Source organism: Ahaetulla prasina, chromosome 3, assembly GCF_028640845.1.
Source record: "Ahaetulla prasina isolate Xishuangbanna chromosome 3, ASM2864084v1, whole genome shotgun sequence".
Taxonomy (NCBI): domain Eukaryota; kingdom Metazoa; phylum Chordata; class Lepidosauria; order Squamata; family Colubridae; genus Ahaetulla; species Ahaetulla prasina.
The window spans coordinates 48,483,084-48,505,541 of record NC_080541.1 but is presented as its reverse complement, the minus strand read 5'-3'; the positions used below and the strand labels follow the sequence as shown (position 1 = coordinate 48,505,541).

General features: G+C 36.9%; 1 protein-coding gene across 9 annotated transcripts; it reads left to right on the top strand.

Annotated features, from left to right (window-relative positions):
* Positions 1–1,762: 1,762 nt before the first annotated feature.
* Positions 1,763–22,039, top strand: LOC131195949 (monoacylglycerol/Diacylglycerol O-acyltransferase-like). 9 transcript variants are annotated; one of them, XM_058178268.1, is made up of 8 exons: positions 1,763–1,929; positions 4,488–4,650; positions 8,138–8,449; positions 11,504–11,668; positions 13,585–13,778; positions 15,917–15,977; positions 18,191–18,330; positions 20,757–22,039. In XM_058178268.1, the coding sequence occupies exons 2-8, from the start codon at positions 4,602–4,604 to the stop codon at positions 20,859–20,861; spliced, it is 1,026 nt and encodes a 341-aa protein (XP_058034251.1). In that variant the 5' UTR covers positions 1,763–1,929; positions 4,488–4,601; the 3' UTR covers positions 20,862–22,039. The 9 variants fall into 9 exon arrangements, with proteins under 9 accessions (XP_058034251.1, XP_058034252.1, XP_058034254.1 ...); XM_058178271.1 differs by having other exon boundaries at positions 1,765–1,929; positions 8,300–8,449; XM_058178269.1 differs by lacking the exon at positions 4,488–4,650 and having other exon boundaries at positions 1,764–1,929; positions 8,133–8,449.
* Positions 22,040–22,458: the final 419 nt, after the last annotated feature.

Here is a 22,458-nt window from a genome sequence, read left to right as displayed (position 1 = left end):
CATTCACAAAGCAAAACAAAGCACTCACACAAAGACAAGAATCTGGGAAAGCAAGATTCACTTAACAAGCATGTTATTAACTTAACAACTACGGTGATTCACTTAACAATGGTGGCAAGAAAGGTTAAAAAATGGGGCAAAATTCACCGTCTTGCTTAGCAACAGAAATTTTAGGCTCAATTGCGATTGTAAATCAAGGACCACTTGTATTGAGATAAAATATTTGGATGACCAATGTGATCTTCTTTCATTGAAAACCAACTGCAATTTTCCTTTTTTATTCAAATTTTCTCATCAAAATCAACTACATCAATTTTCAGAACCCTACTCCATACTTCACAATGGAGTAGGATTCTGCTTACTTCTACCCAGCATTTGCCAAAAATCTTTTGGGTTGTCCGCCGATACATAGAACATACAATAATATGGTTGGAAGCGACTTTGGAAGTCTTCTAATCTAATCCCCTGCTCAAACAGGAGAACCTATACCATTCCTGACAAATGGCTCTTCTTGAAAACTCCAGTGATGGAGCATCCACAACTTTGGGAAGCAAACTATTTGAATGATTAATTGTTCTCACTGTCAAGAAATTTCTCCTTAATTCTAGGTTAGATCTCTCTTTAATGATCTTTCCACCACTTACTTCATGTCCTGCCCTCAGGTGCTTTGGAAAATAGGTCAATCCCATCTTCTCTTTGACAGCCTGTCAGGTATCAGGTTAAAAAAAACAATTCACATTATCAATTCAACATAACTTTAGTTTCACCGGTACAGTACTGCATATTTATTTACATTTAACAAGTTAACCCTTGTGACTGCCTGGATAATTCCTTGAAATTTTCTTGGCAAGATTTTGTTTTTAAAAAGTGTTTAATATTGGCTGTTTCCTAGGGTTGAAAGAAAATTACTGGCCCAAGGTCATGGGGCTGACTTTATGCCTAACTCATGGCGTCCTTGTTTCTAGCCCGGTGCCAACATTGCTTAACCACTAACCAAAATTGCTCTCATTCATTTATTTACACTTAATAAGCTAATTGTTCCATGGTTTCTGTATTTGCCCACTACCTTTCATTATATAGGGAACAATAACAATGCTTCTATTGATGCTACTCTAATAATACCAAATTTCTAACATCTATCAGACATTAATGCAACCTTAAGTGCACATTAAACAATTCACAGAAATTGAGCTGGCTCAAATTCAGAACCACTCATCAATCTTGAAGCCTTCACTAATCCATCACTAATCCTAGGTCAATCTTTCATGATAAACAATCTGGTTAATCATCCTTAATATGCAATGTACCATGAATAGACTTATGCTGAAACCATGTGTTCAAAACAAACATCTGTTTTTTTATAAGGAAATTCTCGCCATTCTCATTCATTTTCAGGACTCCAAAAGTTGCTTCTGGGTACTGAGATGACCGAAAATAAAGGTGAGATAAAAAGAGGTAGGCTAATACAATACAGAACTAAACTGTATTGACATGCGGTACAATCCTTAATGAAAATCACCTTATACTAATTCTAGCCCTGGCGAAAGAGACTTACGTAAAATAATTAATAGAGCATGGATTAAAGAAACATTGTTTTATTCAGTGTAGACTGGAAATAAAGCTGGGATAAGCAGGAAGGAATGTTGACTTTCTGTGACCCATCTCAATCTTCCACAATAGTGCAATAGGAAAAATGGGCTCCGCTGTGGGTGTAATAGCTTTAGAACAACCATGAACAAAGATACTCTATCCTAATTTTCAAGTAGCTTAGGCAGGTGCCTTAAACTTGTCTCCACCTTCTAGTGTGGAAATAATCTCTAGGTGGACAGAAAACAGATACAAGATATAAATGACATCATGAACTCAAAAGAAAAAGCTGCTGTTAGTTGAAAGAAGTGACCGAAGGCAAAAGACGCTTTTCCAAAAATAGTAAGCAAAAAGAAATATGGGGGGGCGGTGTTTGTGCGTGTATGTGCGTGCGTGTGCGTGTGTGTCTTGCATGCGTGAAGGGTGGAGAGCAAATGGGAATTGCTTGTCCATACTTTTATTGTTGCCATTATTCTGCTGAGATCAGGGCATCTTACAAAAGCAAATGCTCATGCTTGGATAACTGGTGGGCTTCTGGTGAATTGCCACATTCATTATTACATCACTGGGATTGTGGTTGGATTTTCTTCAGCTGGGTTGTTGCAGTCCTTTTACCAGAGATGGTCATAAGATGGTAAGACATATGACTTCTTTTCACCACCACTATCCGCAAAAAAGGCCATGTTATACAACGATATATAATTTGCTCAGATTGTTCATATTTCAAGATTTCTTTTTTAGTTTTTATTTAGCATTATTATAGTAAGATTTTTAAAAACAGAAAAAAGAAATGAAATGCAAATTTTAATAGATTTATATATGAACAATATAAGATTGAAGAAAGATTTCAAAGTAACATTAACACTGATGCCGATAAAATATCTTGTATCCTTTAAAGACTTCAGAACATTATTTTGTTTCCTGATGTACCCTATGACTATCATTAAGTGTTTCTGATTTTCAATATAAAAACCTATCATAGTATATTTCATGAAAATATAAAATGGATGTTTGAAAGAAAATTCAATCTGTGATCGATAAAAATCCACATGACACAAGGCCAGTCCTATCTGTGGGACTGCCTTTCCCTAAGAATATCTACTTGCCCTAACAGGTTAGATATATCAATTCATGTTAAACTATATACTTACATGGATATATTGTAGGTATAACTGTTTATGTAGTTAATTGACAACAGTATATTTGGATAACCTAGAACCTAGTAATTGCAGCACTAGAACAGAAAAAAAAATAGATAAGATTAGATTGTTGTCTTCCTAAGGAGAACAGAATAGAACTTTGTATTGGCCAAGTGAGATTGGACATACAAGGAATTTGTCTTGGGGCATATGCTCTCAGTGTACATAAAAGAAAAGATACGTTCATCAAGAATCATAAGGTACAACACTTAATGATAGTCTTAGGGTACATCAGGAAACAAAAGAAATGGAATGATGTAACGGGAGATCATAAAGTTAATCATGTTGTTTATAGCACATATCAATAATATTAAGAAGGTTACACAAGCATGAAATATAAAAGGGAGGTAATCTCAATAGTTTTTCAAAGCATTCCAGAAGAAGGGTCCCAGGGTAATTACCATATTTTTCGCTCCATAAGATACACATCCCCCCAAAAAAGTCATGGTGCCGTTCTTTGGTGAATAGCAGCCGGGCAGTGACGGCAGGGTCCTTCTACAGTACTGAACCCCGCCTCTTCTGTCTTTGTCATTGCCTGCCTCTTCTGTCTCTTTTCCGCAGCACAGGAGTCAATAGGCAGAGCTGGCACATAAGAGGACACTTATCTGTAGTCCTCTCAGGTTCTGGTTCAGAATATTTTTTTTCTTGTTTTCCTCCTCTAAAGAATAGAATAGAATTTTTTTATAGAATAGAATTTTATTGGCAAAGTGTGATTGGACACACAAGGAATTTGTCTTGGTGCATATGCTCTCAGTGTACATAAAAGAAAAGATATGTTCATCAAGGTACAACATTTACAACACAATGGATGGTCAATATATCAATATAAATTATAAGGATTGCCAGCAACAAGTTATAATCATACAGTCATAAGTGGAAAGAGATTAGTGATGGGAACTATGAAACGATTACCGTATATACTCGAGTATAAGCCGAGTTTTTCCAGCATGTTTTTTGTGCTGAAAAACGTCCCCTCGGCTTATACTCGAGTATATACGGCTTATACTCGAGTGTTTTTTTTTTTCTTCTTTTTTTCACATTATACCGGATGGTGCAAACTTGGCGGGCTTTTGCATTAGCGCGGGGAAGCCCTGCCGGTGCAGTGAGAGGGCGGGGCGGGGGAGCCGCCAGCCTTCTCGGCTGAGGGAGGGAGGCTTTCCCTGACCGGTAGCTGCCTCATTTCCCTCCCTCGGCTTATACTCGAGTCCCCAGTTTACCCCAGTTTTTTGGGGTAAAATTGGGGACCTCGGCTTATACTCGGATCGGCTTATATTCGAGTATATACGGTAATAGTAATGCAGATTCAGTAAACAGTCTGACAGTGTTGATGGAATTATTTGTTTAGCAGAGTGATGGCCTTCGGGAAAAAACTGTTCTTGTGTCTAGTTGTTCTGGTGTGCAGTGCTCTATAGCGTCCTTTTGAGGGTAGGAGTTGAAACAGTTTATGTCCAGGATGCGAGTGATCTGCAAATATTTTCACGGCCCTCTTCTTGATTCGTGCAGTATACAGGTCCTTATGGAGCAAAGTCTTATGGAGCAAAAAGTAGGGTATATTATTCCCCTTATCATTTTAAAATATACTCTATATAATCTAAAAAATGTCTTCACTCAGACTCTCTCTTCTGCTGCCTGCTGATGGGGAATACAGTGATCATTGTACAAATATCCCTCTAAAGTATACTTTGTTCTGTCTCCAAATAGTGTCTACTTTGCAGGATCCAATCTGAGTCCCTCACTCAAAGATTTATTCTTCCAAGCTTTCAGGCTCAGGCTAGAGCCTATCTTCTCTGGAAGATAGGAACTTCTCTTCAGAATATGTGTGCTGGGCTGTTCTACGCATTGTATTTCACAACAGTTCCTCGTTGTAAGTAGCTTTTAGTTGTTAATTGGGGTGTTGTTGGCTGGCTATTAAGTTGTTACTTGTTGTTTCTCTGTGTCGCTGTGCCCTTGGCTCCTAAGTGCCTGATAAGTTGGAGATAAATCAGCATTTCTGTTGACTGACAAGGGCCCTATTTCCCAGGGTTCAATCATGCCTCTGGCTATTTTTGTCCCGGCTCAGCCAACAGTTACAGCAGCTGCAAAATTGAAAACATGTCCTTCTTCATTGCAATGTGATCATCTAATCAATGAGTTCAAGTCTCCTTATCTAACCACTTGCTCACAATCTGATGGTTAGTTTCTTCCCCATCTGTCCCACATAGTCACATGCACGGAATACAGGCATAGAATCCAGTAGATTTCATTTGAGGTTTCTCCCACCTCCGAACAATTTTTGTAGTGGATGATTTGTCCTTGTATGATAGCCTCTGGTAGTGGACGATGTTCACTTGCAGATGTTGGAAGTTGCATTCTACTGCTTCTGATGTATGGTAGCATGTGCCATATAGTTGGTCTTATACCTTCTTGTACCTTCTTTCTTTCTTTCTCTGCCCAATCTATTGCTCAGGCATTTTGTGATGAACGCTTGTGAATACCCATTCTGCCTGAATTGTTCACATAGGTACCTGCTGTCCAGTTGTTTTGCTTACTGGATACTACAGTGTGTTCTCACTCTGCTATATAATGTTCTAATGCAACATTTTTATGAGACAATGGAGGGTCAGAACGTGTGGAGTGTTGGTAGCCTTGCAATATACCATGGTTTCTACCATCTTCCTGTCTGTTGATAAGCATGTCTAAAACTGGCAATAGATCTAAAAAATTATTAACACTCCACACATTTTGAGCTTCAATAGTAACCATCCATTGTTTCATAAAATGAGTTGCATCAGAACACTATACAGCAGGGTGAAAACACTGCTGCAGTACCAGCAGTACCTTTTAATTAACAATTAAAAGCTACAAAGAACCAGGAACTATATAAATTTAACACACAGAACAGCCCAGTGCACATATTCTGGAAAGAAAGAATTTTCCTGATGATGGGCTCCAGCATGAGCCTGCAAGCTTGATCATTTGCTAGACCAATTCTTGAATACAACTCATCTGTCTGGAGCTGCATATTGGACATAAATACAATCAAAAGAGTCCAGAGATATTTTATGAGAAGAGTCCTCCATTCCTCTACCCATAATAAATTACCTTATGCCACCAGACTCCAAATTTTGGGCTTAGAAACTTAGACATCCTACGCTGACTTCAGTCTGACCTAAGCATAGTACATAAAATTATCTGCCACAATGTCCTGCCTGTCAATGACTACTTCAGCTTTAACCACAATAATACATGAGCAAAAAATAGATACAAACTCAAGGTAAACCACTCCAAACTTGATTACAAAAAATATGACTTCAGTAAGAGAGTGGTCAATGCCTGGAATGCATTACCTGACTCCTTAGATTCTTCCCCAAATCCCCAAAACTTTAACCTTAAACTGTCTACTGTTGACCTCATCTCATTCCTAAGTGGTCTATAAGGGGCATGCATAAGTGCACCAGGGTGCCTACGGTCCCTCTCCTAATATTCCTTTTTACTTACTCTTTTCATGTATTGAAATTATGTTTATACTTTTACCTGTTATCTTATATATGCTTGACAAATAAATAAATGAAATGAAATGAAAGAATAACCCTTTGGTCCTGTAACCAACTCATATTGGATCCTGCAACATTATTGTTGGGATAATGAGGGAGAGAAATTTTTTGCCGGGCTGCTGGCGCTTCTAATAAAGGGAACATTTGTTTAACTACAGAGGGTTTGTTGTGTTTGGGAGCCAGGTAAGAACACATTTTTTTAGTAGCTGCCCATATTTGCTCTTGTATAAGGATGTCTAAAACATTTTGGTCAGAGACAAGTAAGATTTTTGGCAATTTATAGATCAATGTGCAATTCTACACTATCTCTCTCTAGCCCTCCTAAAGGTTCCTCTATGTCAGGGGTGCTCAAGCTTGGCAACTTTAAGACTTGCGGACTTCAACTCCCAGAATACCTCAGCCAGCAAAGTTGAAGTCCGCAAGTCTTAAAGTTTCCAAACTTGGAGACCCCTGTTCTATGCTTCCTTGATTGATTTAAAGGGCAGCCCTTGGAGACTTGGGAGATTTGGGAGACCGCATCTCCACTTGGCATGAGGTCATGTCAGGATAAACAGCTAATTGTTCTCCAGATGTGAAAGGTCCTGGGGGCTGATGTTCAAAGGCATTTTGTTCAGTGGCAGCAATGGCCCCTGAAGCAGCCTGCTGCTTGAGATCTTATTGCATACATCTTCCTAAACAAGCTAAGACAAAGGTTTGCTTGTGAATCCATTTATCTGGAATTTTGTTTATTTGTTATTTACTCTTTGATATATTTTATTTTACTATAACAGCTTAGAGTCTGATTAGACTGCAGTTAGATAGAATTTTAGTACATGGATAAATTTAAGAGAATAATGTTAGTTATTATAGTTAATAATAATAATGTTGTTATTATTGTTGTTGTTGTTGTTGTTGTTGTTATTATTATTATTATTATTATTATTATTATTATTATTATTATTGGCACATACCGTATATACTCGAATATAAGCCGATCCGAGTATAAGCCGAGGTCCCCAATTTTACCCCAAAAAACTGGGGTAAACTGGGGACTCAGTATAAAGGAGGGAAATGAGGCAGCTACCGGTCAGGAAAGCCTCCCTCCCTCAGCCGAGCGCCCTCTCACTGCACCGGCAGGGCTTCCCCGTGCTAATGCAAAAGCCTGCGAAGTTTGCACCATCCGGTATAATGTGAAAAAAAGAAGAAAAAAAAAACTCAAGTATAAGCCGTATATACTCGAGTATAAGCCGAGGGAACGTTTTTCAGCACAAAAAACGTGCTGAAAAACTCGGCTTATACTCGAGTATATACGGTAACTTGAATTCAGAAACAATTGTCATTGATCATAGCTCAGGTGCCAAGTAGTTTTGTCTAATTAGGAAAAGCCATTTATTATCAATTTTTTAACAAGCATTTAGAAACATTCTGAATATAGTTCAAATTGGGTACACAAAGAAGATTTTCAAAATAGTTATTTTCCAGCATTCTTTTCCACTTTTTATTTTTTATTTCTTTTTTTAGCAGAATGAGGTTTATAAGAAAACAACAGTGCATATCAACTGGAAGCCTTATACTGTATATTCTAGGAACCATTTGAAAGTGTGTGTGGATTTATGAAAGGGGAAGGTTAAACAGAACCTATAAGAATTAAGTGTAATAAAATGGTTCAAAAATATGAATTTAATTTGAAAAGAATAATGATGTGTTTGTCTGTGTTTGTGACACAAGCTGATAAATAACATCATTTCCCACCCACAAAATAAATCATGTTTTTCTCTCTCTCTCTCCTTCTCTCTCTCTCTCTCATTTTTTTTCTATTTGACATGAATGAAAGGAAAGCTACTATGTTGAATACATCTGAGTATGAATCTATGATATGGTTTCTTCCCATGCTAAAAGACTGGATTGGTTTTGGTTACTTGGAGGACTTTGTGAACTCTGTACTTCAGCCTCTATTGCTATTACTAGCATTTTTTCTGCTTATATATTATGTACCTTCAGGCATTGTTTTAGTTTGCTATGCATGCTCATTTTATTTATATATTTGGAAGAAAATGTATAACATAAATGGAGACACTTACAATGAGTTATGGAACAAACCAAGGCAAAGGTTGGGAAATTTGGTGACTTTATGCGGAAAGATATTGCATGGTAAGTAGTTACTTAAATAATCCCAAGATAATAAAGAGATTAGACAATTTATTCCAGTCAGAGTCTTCACTTGTATGTGGCCCACAGATTGTCCAATATTTCTTGAAACGATGTGCCGTGTGAAACTTGTATTATCTATTTGAAATTTGCATCAAAATGGTGCCACATAAATATAGTCATAAATGATAACGTAATATAAATTAAATATAGTCATAAATGGTAATATAATATAAATTGAGGGACATGGTGGCTCAGAGGGACACGGTGACTCAGGGGCTAGGACGTTGAACTTATCAATTGAAAGGTCGGCAGCTCGGCGGTTCGAATCCCTAGTGCTGCCGTGTAACAGGGTGAGCTCCTGTTACTTGTCCCAGCTTCTGCCAACCTAGCCCTTTTGAAAGCATGTAAAAATGCAAGTAGAAAAAATAGGAACACCTTTGGTGGGAAGGTAACAGCGTTCCGTGTGCCTTTGGCATTGAGTCATGCCGGCCACATGACCACAAAGACATCTTCGGACAGTGCTGGCTCTTCAGCTTTGAAACGGAGATGAGCACTGCCCCCTATAGTCGGCAACGACCAGCACATATGTGCGAGGGGAACCTTTATCTTTACCTAATATAAATTAAAAGTCAGCCCCAAATCATTCAGAGAACCTAAATAAATTTAAAACAATAACTCTATCTTTCTGGGATTTAATCTTATTCTCCTTGTTCGTTCAAAATCTCAACAAAGTTCAGCTTGATCAAGTGGGAGGGGTGTGAGAGAGATATTCTTACAAACTGTTACATTTTTCAAGAAAGTAAATTAATAATATTAATACAGATATAAGTTTAAACAATGGAAAAACAGATTACAAAGATAATCACAGTGATTATAACAGTCAAATGAAAAGCCAAATTAAACAGTAAGGTAAGGATGAATAACCAATGAATCTCAGATACATCATTAGAAATTTAGAGTACTGTAAAACATTTCATGCCCAATTTCTAATCAAAATGTTTCTGTATTAAAGTTTTAAAATATTTAATTAATACAATTAAAACCAATAAGAAGGAAAAGTAGTTATAACTTGGAACAATATATTAAGACAATACTGTAGTTAACACAAACACTGTGTCAAATTTAATATAAATTCTAAAGCCAACATTTCAGATATCAAATATTTCTATCCATGAAAGTTTAACCTAAAAACAGTAACTCCAGCTTGCTGGGGTTCAATGGCACCCAATTTTGTACCATCCAGATCCTAATTAAGACCTGATAATGGGCCAATATACATGTAATCTTCCATTTTAACAACTGGACACTTATCAGCAATTCAAAGTTACAACAGACCCACTAAAAGTTACTTACAAACCAGTTCCAGAGTTCCAATAGTTACACACACAACTCCATGGTCACATGATCGCATTTGGGATGGGTTTTTTGTTTGTTTGTTTGCTTGTTTGCTGAAGTTTACTTCCAGTTTCTGGCAAAAAATGCTCATTGGATAAAATGGATTTGTTTAACAAATGTCACAAAAAAATGATAAAATCAGATATGGTCACATGGTAGCCTCTTAATGAACACTATGACTTATGGCCATAATTCTAGGTTCAATTAAGATTCTGATCTTATATATTAATTATTAATATATATTAATATATTAATAGAGTCTTCTACACAACTTATGAGTACAACTGGGTTTCATAACAATATTAATGTACCAGACTCAAAACTGACCTCCGCAATTAGTTTTGTGTTAAATAGTAGAGAAGAATTGAACTCTGTGAGACTTGATGAGGAACGGCTGCCAAGACTTCTTTCCCCCTTACTGACCTGAACTGCCTTGAAAAAAGGTAGAAGTGGAATCTCTTCATAACGATGCCTTCAATCTCCAACCAGCCCAGAAGGATAACAATAGTTATCAAAGGACTAGGAGGGGTGTACTATCTCCTTCCAGCCCTAGACAAGAGTTATCCACAAGAGCAAACATTAAATGTTGACTCTGACTAGTTAAGAATCAGTAATATAAAGAATCTAGTTCATCTAGATTGCTATATAGTTGGCCTACAATCACATTTTCAGTATGTTCTTTTTAAAGGTAGGTCCAATGCTGGGAGATAGTTGCCAAGAATGATTGGGTTGAGGTTGGACTACACCCAAACATCCTTCAAGATTCCATGTACCACCTCTTCCTATGATGAGGCATCTCAGACAATAAGCCCCTATACATACCCGTGTTTTACATAAGAGCCAGAAGTGCACGAATTAAATTCTCAGATGCCGAACAACATACCAGAGAGCAATCTGTCCATTTCATCAAAATCAAAGACAGCTTCACAGCCAGGACTTTGCTTGTGAATAAACAAGAGATTATTGAATCTGAGTTACTGGGAAAGTGCTGTACAGACCAGTCATAGTACCCAGCCAATCTCATTTATTGCTTTCTTCCAAAATTGAATAAAGCTGCAGATCAAGAGAAGCATGTTACAAAAAGTAATAAAAGTTTCACCACACTTTTCATAATGACAGAAGTTCAGTTTGGAGCTTGTGGCAATTTTGGGCAGGGTTGAGATATTTTTCTTTCTATTGAAGAAAAATCAAAACTGACAGATGACCTCCACAATTTGTTTTATATTAAAGAATAGAGAAGAAAAATTGAACCCTGGATGAGGGCTCCCCCCACCACTTGCCTGAATTGACCATGATTGTCAGACATAGGCAGCATATAGAAAAGTGATTTTTAAAAAAGATTTAGAGTAATTTGCTACTATCTATAGCATTTGCCTCTTGCAGCAACCATTCACAGTTACAATAGTATTTTTTAAATCTGTCAGACATGTTTAGAACATGATTCCCAATATTCTTAGAGAGATTTTGGTTATGCACCAATTGCAATTTGGAAATTGCTGGTAGAGGTCACAAAATATCTGGTTAAGAAAATACCCTACATGTTTTGCATTATGTATTTTCTCTGTTCTAAATGAATTTGTTTTATCTCCATAAATCCTCTACAAACTATAAATCTACAACAAACTATCTCTACAAACTATAAATCCTCTATTTTTTCAGGTTATGAGGTCATCGGTATGGAGAATATACCAGAAGGACCAGGATTGATTGTTTTTTACCATGGAGCAGTAGTTTTTGACTATATCTTCTTTATAGTTACACTCTATGAAAAGACTGGAAGAATAATCCACTCTGTGCTTCATTGTTTCTTTTATTTAGTACCAGGTAAGGTATTTTGACTTTATATTTAAAATTATAGGCGGTTCTCTTTTAGTTACCACAATTTGTTTTTTAAACTATTGTCCTTGCCAGACAAAATTAGGTGAACTAAGGGTTTTTGGAAAACAAATTACTTCCAAGCAGGAAAAACCAAACTGAAATGTCATCTTTTTCTTTCATTACAAGAAGTAACAAATGGCAATAGTCATCCCACCTCTGATCACAGGGACCAGTTCAGCTATCAGAAGATTTCCTTTTTGAGAAAAAGGCACTTCAAGATAATGTGTTCACTTCATCCCCAAAGGTGCAAGAAGAAATAATAAAGAGAATGCTTCTTTTTCAAGAAATTCTGATTTTGTCCCAGAAAGAGAAAGTTTTATTGCAACTGCTGCTTTAAATATATCTAAATATGTTCTTATACAGTGGTATGTTGGTACTCATCATTAATTGGTTCTGGGACATGTGAGGAATACCAAAAACAATGAGTATCAAACAAATTTTTCCCATGATTCATAATGTAATCAGCATAAGGCAAACAACATCAACAATTTCTAGCTTGAGTGTCAAGTACCAAACAAACAACGAACACTGGTAGAAAATTTTCACATCAAAATATGTTGTGTACCAACTTTGATGAGTTTCAAAACCGTTGAATAACAAAGTACCACTGTAATTGGGAAGGAAGATGCATACTTTATAGAAACTGAATGAATTCACCAGACCCATAAATGGGATCAAGAAAGAGAGGATAAGTCACAGAGAAAATCTCCTGCTGCCCTTCAAAAAGAATCTAACTGTTTGACCTGAAGCTAACCATATGTCAGGAGAGCAGTTGGTGTAGTGCTTAAGTTACCAAGCTAGAAACTGAGAGACTTTGAGTTCTAGTCCCATCTTTGGCACAAAATGACAAGCATGATCACAAAATGGCAAGCATGATCACATCACTCAGCCAGTCACTTCATCTGAGCCCTAGGAAATAGGTGATGACAAACGACTTCTGAAATTTTGCCAACAAAACTGCTGGGATTTGTCCAGGAATTTGCCAGAAGTCAACTTCTATGTCAAGAAAAATGTGTTACAAAGAAGATTTCTATATCCCTCTAATGTTGTGGCCCATCAGTGGCAAGTGGAGCTGGCAGCAGATTAGGACAGTGAGGAAGTTGGGTAGGAACATGGGCCAGTCCTGGAGTCTGGGGAAGGCTCTGACGAGTGCTCTGTATCAGAGGCAGAGAGGGGGCTAGGGCCATATGACACGTATCAACTGCCTTTGGAGTCAGACATCAGTGAGGCAGATGAACAGTGGAACCAGACAAAGGGAACAGCTAAGGAACAAGGGTCAACTTGGGAGTAAGGCCACAGGTGGATGATGAAGGGCCCCTCCCATAGAGAATAAAAGAGGAGCAAAAGGGGAGGGGTGTTTGCAGGAGACAATTAGTTCATTTCTGCATTCTTGCCAAGTATTGTGGCATCTGAAAGATATCAGCCTGGCCACTCTACAAACCTGATGAAGGTCAGTAATTGTGAACTATCTTGAAAGACTGTGAGAGAGGAAAGACTTTGCTGAAGAGGAATTCACTGTAAATTAAATAAAAGGAGTTTATTGGGATGAGGACTTGGCTTCGTGCTACTGGGGAAGCCTAGGTCAGAACATTTAACCTTTGTTTGGTTTGGTTTCCATTGAACAGAAAATGTAAGGAGTATCCTTCATTGTGTCTTGCTCCTGAATCCCTGAGTAAAAGTGGGGAAAGAAAGCATTAACAATGAATTCCACTGAAAACAACTCCAACATTCACACTAAGTTGTCCCAGTTGAAACAAGGATAGACATTGTCATTCTGTATCTCTGGAATGGTGGCATTTGGATAATATAGTTGATATAAATTATATTCATATACAATGATTTATTTCCTCTAATTTTTACAGGTATAAAACTATGTCTTGATATAGTAGGTTGCATCGAAGGCAAGCAAACATCCTGTGCTGACATTTTGAAGAGAGGCTACTTAGTAGGAATAGCACCTGGTGGATTGAGAGAGCAAAATTTTAGTAATGAAAACTACAATGTGGAGTGGAGTACCCATACGGGATTTGCTAAAGTGGCTTTAAAAAACAAAGTGGTAAGTGGTCATGTACAAAGAGCTCATCTATAAATGCATTTTACTAATACAGTATGTGGAGTGTTCTCTAAGAGTTCTAGATGGAGCTGCCTATGATAATGACTTAGAAGCTAAAGATGGTCTAGAACAGGGGTAGTCAACCTTTTTATACCTACTGCCCACTTTTGTATTTCTGTTAGTAGTAAAATTTTCTAACCGCCCACCAGTTCCACAGTAATGCGCCATGTATCATTGTCTGCACATGCCTCTCGCGCATCATGGATTGGGTTTTGGGGAGGGGGATGCCGGCTACCAGCTCTGCTTGTTACAGCTGGGTGGTGTGGGGGCAGATGCCCAAGTTATTCTGGGACGAGGCTCTTTTGTTTGTGGTCGCACTAAAGGGCCATTTAGTTTCACTTATGTAACGTGAACTAAACTTATGCGCGGGAGATACAAATAGTATATTTTCAGAAATTTAAATTGTCACAGGGAATTTTATGAAAACCTAATGAAAATGTTTTTAAATAATGCTATGAAATTTTTTTAAAAAGTCAATTAAATTTAAAAAAAGGAAAGTGCTTCAGTATCGGACAAAACCCCTACCACCCACCATGAAAGCTGGAATGCCCACTAGTGGGCGGTAGGGACCAGGTTGACTACCACTGGTTTAGAATGTGGCTCAACAAGCACGTTGTTATACCGTTCTAACTTCTCAGTTCTAGGTGTTGCACATTGGCTTCTGAGTTCAAACCATGCTGCTTCTTGTGCCCTGTAAAGCCATAGATCACGGGTGACAAACTCACCATGTCACGTTGCCATCATGTGACATTTTGTGACTTTTCCCCATTTGCAGAGTTGGGATGGGTGTAGCATGTCCAGCCTATGGACCACCAGTTTGCCACCCTGCCATAGAAAGTTTAGGTCTCTTTTTTAAACTGCCTTTCTCTACCTGTCCTATGAGAGCAAAGAAGTGATTACCGAGTGCCACCCTGTGGGATCTCAGAGTCATGCTCTCTCTGTTGCCATCTGGAATATCATCGTCTTGGAGGATGGTCTGGCCCAACGTTAATATCTTTTAGAGAAGGTGTAAAAAACTGGCTTTTCAAACACAATCCAATTTAATTTGTGAACCCAACACATGAAAAATGTTTGATTGGTGTTTTTCTCTCCAATGCTCTGTATTTGTTTATGGAGCTTTGATTGCTTAACACTGTTTCAATGCTACAGATAGTTCTTGTTTAACGATTCATCATTTTATCACTGTTCAAAGTTGTGACAGCCGTGGAATGGGTGCTTTCTAGCCCATAAAGCATATCTGGCAATGTAAATGTTCACACTTCTCCTCTGAGGTCATGTGATGGCCTGAGTTCTAAAATCACCTTTAGAACTCAGCACAGCATTCCACAGTCACATGACTCCAGACTGCAAAGGTTTTTTTGCTGTTTTCTGACATTTTTTGTTAATTTCAAGCAAAAACCAACAATCCCTTTATGACTGCAGCATTTGCTTAACAACCACAGTGTTTGTTGAATGACTGCCATGATAGTCCTCTTGTTTTTTCAAGAGGCAACTGGACGTTCTTTGTTTTTCCTTGAAGACATTTCACTTCTCATCCAATAAGCTTCTTCAGTCCTTCGGGACAAGCATGAACTGGATGACTGACAATCTCCATAGACTGCGTGGAAAAAACCAGAAATTTATTTCTGGTCACATGGATACCTGATTTACAACCATAACAACTTATAACCGTAATTTTGGGCTCTGTTACGGTCGTAAGTCAAGGACTACTTAGATGCACTTATCTTTTGATTTGGCAGCTTATATATCTAAATGTATAAATGCAATTTCTATCTGCAGAGCTCATCAGAACATACAAACCACAACGGAGTGGGCTATTTTAAGACAAACATTTTATAATATAGCATTGTCAGTAAATATTCTCTGATAGAAATCTTGTCAGCACGTTGTACATGTTTCAACATATAATAATGCCTATTCCATTAATATATATCATTGACATTTATTCTAGAAGAGCAGGAAACAACCAAATCAAATTTTCCTTAAAACTGGTTTTCCTTAACAGTTCCAGTCTAAACCAAAATGCTTTCTCGTATCAGTTTTAATTCTTGGGATTTTTTTTCTTGTCTTTTTCTTTCTAGCCAATCATCCCTATGTTTACAGAAAATCTCCGTGAAGCATACAGGACAGTTGGAAACACATGTGAGTTTCATTTTCGGATTCCTTCGTATATAATTAATTATTTAACCCTCCATCATTATATTTGCTTTTCCCACTCTCTTTGTATCTCTCTCTCTCTCTCTCTCTCTCTCTCTGTCTCTCTCTCTCTCTCTCTGTATGTGTGTGTGTGTGTGTAAGTACCTGTGAATCAGTTGAGAGATGAAGTAGGCCAAAGCTGAATCAGGTAAAGGTTCTAAGATCAGTTGTTGATATGGGCAAAATGACTTCATGGTCTAAAGAGAAAGGAAATATTGTTTCTTCTCTTAGGGACTAAATGGCTGGGCAATTAATTTTTCTTCCATATTAGCAACAAAACAGCATTTTTCCATTTCCATTTTCACATTTTCACATCTCCAGATAAGTAGTAAGTTGATTGGAAGAGAAAGATTCATTTTCCCCCTCAACCCTGTCCCGCAATCCACACTTCTGCCTCGTGTCTGCTTGAAACCAGTTCTATACCAGGGAAGAATGGGGAAGCTTCTCAGAGAGTAACAGGTGACAGGAAGTGGGCAGTGCTCTATTTGTATTTTATGTCAAATGGATCTAAGCAAAACCAATGCAAAGAGCTTGAGGATGACATCTTGGATACCTTTCTGTGAAATCACAGAGGACAAAGTAGCACCAGAGGACTACAAAACAATAAATGCTGTTCTTATTTTTAACAAGGAGGAGAGAAAGTTTACATATCAATTACCTAGATAGAATAGAATAGAATAGAATTTTATTGGCCAAGTGTGATTGGACACACAAGGAATTTGTTTTGGTGCATATGCTCTCAGTGTACATAAAAGAAAAAAAAACCTTCATCAAAGGTACAACATTTACAACACAAATGATGGTCATAGGTTGCAATTTAACCCTTAATGATAGCAACAAAAAGTTACAGTCATACAGTCATAAGTGGAAAGAGATTGGTGATGGAAACGATGAGAAGATTAATAGTAGTGTAGATTTAGTAAATAGTTTGACATTGTTGAGGGAATTATTTGTTTAGCATAGTGATGGCCTTCGGGGAAAAAACTGTTCTTGTATCTAGTTGTTCTGATGTTCAATGCTCTATAGTGTCGTTTTGATGGTAGGAGTTGAAACAGTTTATGTCCTGGATATGAGGGATCTGTAAATATTTTCACAGCCCTCTTCTTGATTTGTGCAGTATACAGGTCCTCAATGGAAGGCAGGTTGGTAGCAATTATTTTTTCTGCAGTTCTAATTATCCTCTGAAGTCTGTGTCTGTCTTGTTAGGTTGCAGAACCAAACCAGACAGTTATAGAGGTGCAAATGACAGACTCAATAATTCCTCTGTAGAACTGAATCAGCAGCTCCTTGGGCAGTTTGAGCTTTCTGAGTTGGCACAGAAAGAACAGTCTTTGTTGTCCTTTTTTGATGATGTTTTTGATGTATACTGGCAATATCTTCCAAAAATATACAAAATATACAAAAATATAAAAAAAATATATAAAAAATATAAAAAATATTAAAAAATATTAAAAAGATATACTGGCAATATCTTCCAAAAAGATCAGTCAGTTTCTAGTTTTTTTTACTTTGAAGAAACAGTATAGAAAGAGTATTGACACCTTTGGACTTTTGGTGGTTGAAGAATGCTCCTGAAAATATTGTGACCAGCAAAGCGGTGGGTGGGAATCACATGAATCAAACAATTGAATCATGCAGCAAATGAATCATCAAAAAAATCAACAAATCCAGAGTTCTCACTCAAGGTACAAATGACTCAAAGTATCCTACTTAGGCACCTCATACAAAGACCTGCTTCTCTGAAAAACCCTATAATGATGAGGAAGGTGGAAGGAAAGAAAAGGAGATGACATTAGCAAAACCCGAAATAGAAGCAGTCACAATTTGCTACAGTGTTTTACTTGCCACCTTGGTGTCACAGATTCTTCTACCGTTTGAGTGGCTCTTGGCCACAAAAGCAAAGAAATGTTTTCCCCACTCAGCTGACCCTTTGGATTTAATTTAAATATTACTTTGCTGTGGTTTTTTTTCCCTTTCAGTATCATAGTTAAATATTCCAGTCTTAGGGTCACATTCTACAACTTTGAAGTGGACTGTAGAAGTTAACATCATAGTTCATTTCTCCAGTTTTAAGATGCAACATAATGTTCTTTAAAAAATAGAGATGTCCAAATCCTTATGACTTAATAATCTTCCACATTGTTTTATTTCCTCTACAGGGCTATCGAAATGGCTGTATGAACACTTTCGATTTCTTGTTCTCCCAATATATGGTGGGTTTCCCGTCAAACTCCGCACCTACATCGGAGAACCCATCCCATATGACCCAAATCTAACTGCTAGGGAGCTAGCTGAAAAAGTAAGCAAACCTTTCATCAAAAGTAGCCTCTTAAAAATATTGGGGTTTTTTCTGCGTAACATTTTAGTTTTGAGATACAGTCAGAGCTGATAGTTATTTTATATATTTCAAATAATGTAGGTCCAAATTCCCCTTTTCAATGATTTTTTTATGGATTATGGTAAAATTAGGAAAAAGACTAATTGAAACTAAGAATTTGAATAATACCGCACAAAAATTAGCACTGTAGTTGTTAAAAATTCCTTTAATAGAAAAAGAAAGTAATTTTCATCAATATCTCCAGCTCATCTACATCTCTCTCCTGTCCTCATGACCTGCCCTCCAAACTTCATGTCAATCTTTGGCTATCACTCTTCCAGTTCCTTCTCATTTCGGCAGATGTGTGACATCAAATCCCAATATGATAATCCTTCTTTTGCTATTTGCTTCACCCTCTGGCATATCTCTTCTAAATGTATTTACATTTATTCAATATAAAAAAGATATTTGGATAGTTACATTCATTGAAAAATAAACAAAGTTTGAGTTGATTGGAGAAGGGAATATACTATCAGTATCTCAAAAAAAAAAGGAAGCAAAATGATGAAATGAAATGTCAGTTTGAGATGAATATGTGGAAAGAGGCTAAAGCAGATCATAAAGTACTAAATCTCTAAGCAGTTTGGACGTAATGGGTAGCAAAGCATGGATTTGTTAAGAAGTCTTGCCAGATAAACAGTTACCTATTTTATGGTTGGTTACATTGAACGTACTAATTATGTGAATGTAGAAAGCCTCACTCTCAGGAAAACATTTGTCAAAGTAACCCAATATGGTCTCAAACTAGTGGGTTGGATTCCAATGAGTCCACACTGGAATTAAATCCTTCCTTTAGAAACACTCTGAAGGTTTCTTCATTTGAAGAAACAGGGTATTACAGGATTTGATCTCATGCAAAAATGCTTATCCAATGTGTAGTTGACAGACAATTGTATAGGACTCTGCCTAATTGAAATACAATTAATGCATTTAAAGACATATAATAACAGAGTTGGAAGGCACCTTGTAGGTCATATAGTTCTACCCTGTCCTCAAGCAGGAGACACTATACCATTTCTGACAGATGGCTGTCTCTACTTGAAAGCTTCCAGTGATGAAGCACCCACAACTTCTGAAAGCAAGCTGTTCCATGGTTGATTGTTCTCACTGTCATAAAATTTCTCCTTATTTCTAAGTTGAATCTCTCCTTGATCAGTTTCCATCCATTATTCCTTGTCTGGCCTTCTAGTGCTTTGGAAAATAGGTTGACCTCTCCTCTCTGAGACAGCCCCTCAAATATTGGAACGCTGCTATCATGTCATTCCTGGTCCTTCTCTTCACTTGAATAGCTATGCCCAGTTCCTGCAGTCATTCTTCATATGTTTTAGCCTCCAATCCCCTAATCGTCTTTGTTGCTCTTCTCTGCACTCTTTCTAGAGTCTCAACATCATATGTATGGTGACCAAAACTGGATGCAGTATTCTAGGTGTGGTCTTACTGAGGCTTTATAGAGCAGTATTAGTATCTCACCTGATCTTGACTGAATCCATCTGTTAATGCAACTTAGACATTCACATAATCATGGACATAATGGCAAATTACTTCTGAAAAACCTTGCCAAGAAAACTGCAGGGACTGTTTCAAGCAGTTTCTGAGAATCAAACACAATTCAACAGAATAAAAAATTATTACAAAGACAACCTAGGTCCAACTGTTTCACAAAAACAAGATAGTTTTTGCAGTTTTTGGGACTTTGTAACATATGCATACATTTATTATGTACTATCAGTTAACGTCTATTGTGTAACAAGAAGCTCTGATCTATCTTTTGTCTATAAAAAATCATGTCAATTTAAACCAGAAAGTCTCACCTATTCAATCGTTCTGAATTCAGATCCACAGTTCTGGGAAGAAATGAGTATACTTAGAGATATATGTCTAATATTGTAGGAGAGGAAAATCTCTTGTCATTGTGGTGAACTACATGTGAAGCACTCTGTCATGCCTGCAAAAAAAAAGGCAAATACAATTTCAAGTTATAGAAGCTACTACTTTCATTCAGTTCTAATTTTCCAGATTCTGTCTTCTTTATTGGACACCACAATTTAAGAATGTGCCAGACAAACTGGAATAGATTTGAAAACAGTGAGGATGATTGGTATAAATTGGAATCTTAAATTCTATTAACTATGTTTATCCTTGACAAAAGACTGAGGAAATATCAGACTAAGTTTTAAAGGAGGCCATACTAATTCTTATGGTCAAATAATGTAAGACATGGACCAATAACATTAAGTTACAGGAAAGTCTTGTGAAAAAATAAGGAAACCTTTCTGAGAGATGATCTGTGAATGTATTTTTAAAAATGGTATTGACTTTATGCTGTCTTCTTCTTCTGTATTTAACAGACAAAGATTGCAATTGAAAATCTCCGAGACAGACACCAGAAATTACCTGGAAATATATTAAGAGCTTTATTGGAGCGATTTGATAAAAGCAAGAAAGATGTCTAATCTTTTTATATTTTATTATACATTAATTAATTTTCCTCTCATAATTCATATCCATATGTATATTCTAAGTGCAATGTTTAAAGTAGTTTGAAATTTATAATTTGCTTTCTTAGACTATGCAATGAACCATGTTATACAATGTTCCGATAAACTGTTATTTTTCAGAATAATAAATGGATACTATTTTCATGCTGTAAATAGACCAGTGACACATTTGTATGTTTCTTTCTATATATTATATCCGCATATCCATGGCATATAACCGAAAGACAATGGGCATGTCTAGATGTTCACAGCAACTTAGTTTTGTTTTGTGTCAATAACAGCCTGTTCATTGAAATTCCATCCAGAATTTTGCACTTTTCAAGCACCTGGTATAAACAGTTAAGAGATGACCTTGATGAAGTTATGCCAGCTCCATTATCAAGGTGACAGGGAACAAAATATATATTTAAATCCACAATAGATAGAGATTATTTGGAAGAAGTTCAGACACCTCCCTAATTCACTGAATTATAAATAGGAGGACGAGGAGGTACAATAGAATCAGACTCGCAAGATTTAGCTCAGTCTCACCAGATAGACCAGACAAGAAATCTATTTCACAGAAAGGGTAAATTTAGAGTGCTATAACAAGAGAGTTTTGAACTGAGATCAATGTACAAACCCACCATTTGATTAAAAGTCTATATGACCCACTGACTCAGTATACAGGTATCAAATATATGCATTTGTTTGGAGAAATTGTGGTTGGTCCATACAGATCAATAAATTGTTATGTTTGGTCACTCAGTCATCCAGACTGCATGTGGCATTTTTATCCATCTATTAAATTGTTCCCAAGATTTGGCAGATATTATTGTTATAGGATGTTAGATATTCCCCAGTAAGGCTTCCTTTTGCAAAAGACTGATGGTGATTCTGTCAATGATGATGTTATGTAAGTGATGCTGCAGATATTTTGGAACTGCATCCAAGGCACCTATGCTATACTATTAGTATTATCTTGGCTTTCCTTTGCCACAGTTGTTCTATTTCTATTTGCAGGTCTTTGTACTTTGTAATTTTTCTCCAATTCTTCTTATTCTAGCTTGCTATCTTAAAGTATTACAATGTCCATTATCTAAAGTTTTTCTCTTCCTTATCAACAGTTATTAAATCTGAGGGGTTGTATGGCGGATCCTTGCCTGTTTTAATTTAAAGTTTCAGAACATTTTGGCTTCATAAGTTTCTACTCCTTCCTCTATGTTTTTCTATGCTAACAATTTTTGCTTGCAGGCAAGTGGTATTTCCTTCAGATATTCCAATACACCAGTCTTTCAATACTTTACAACCCTCCAGATGTCCTCCTGTTGAAAAGCTGACATTTCCACAAATCAAAAAAACAAAAATCCATCCAAACAAATGAAGGGAACACCAAACTGATTGATGTAATCTTTATCACCTTCCAGATGTTCATTCTACAGGTAATATTTCCTCACAACTGAATGTTAAAAAACAGACCAGTGAAACTATAGTTCACTTCCTCCCCTGCAGGGATCCTGATTCTATTCAACTGATAGCTGCCCTATCCATAAAGTGCTATTCTCTGTACAAG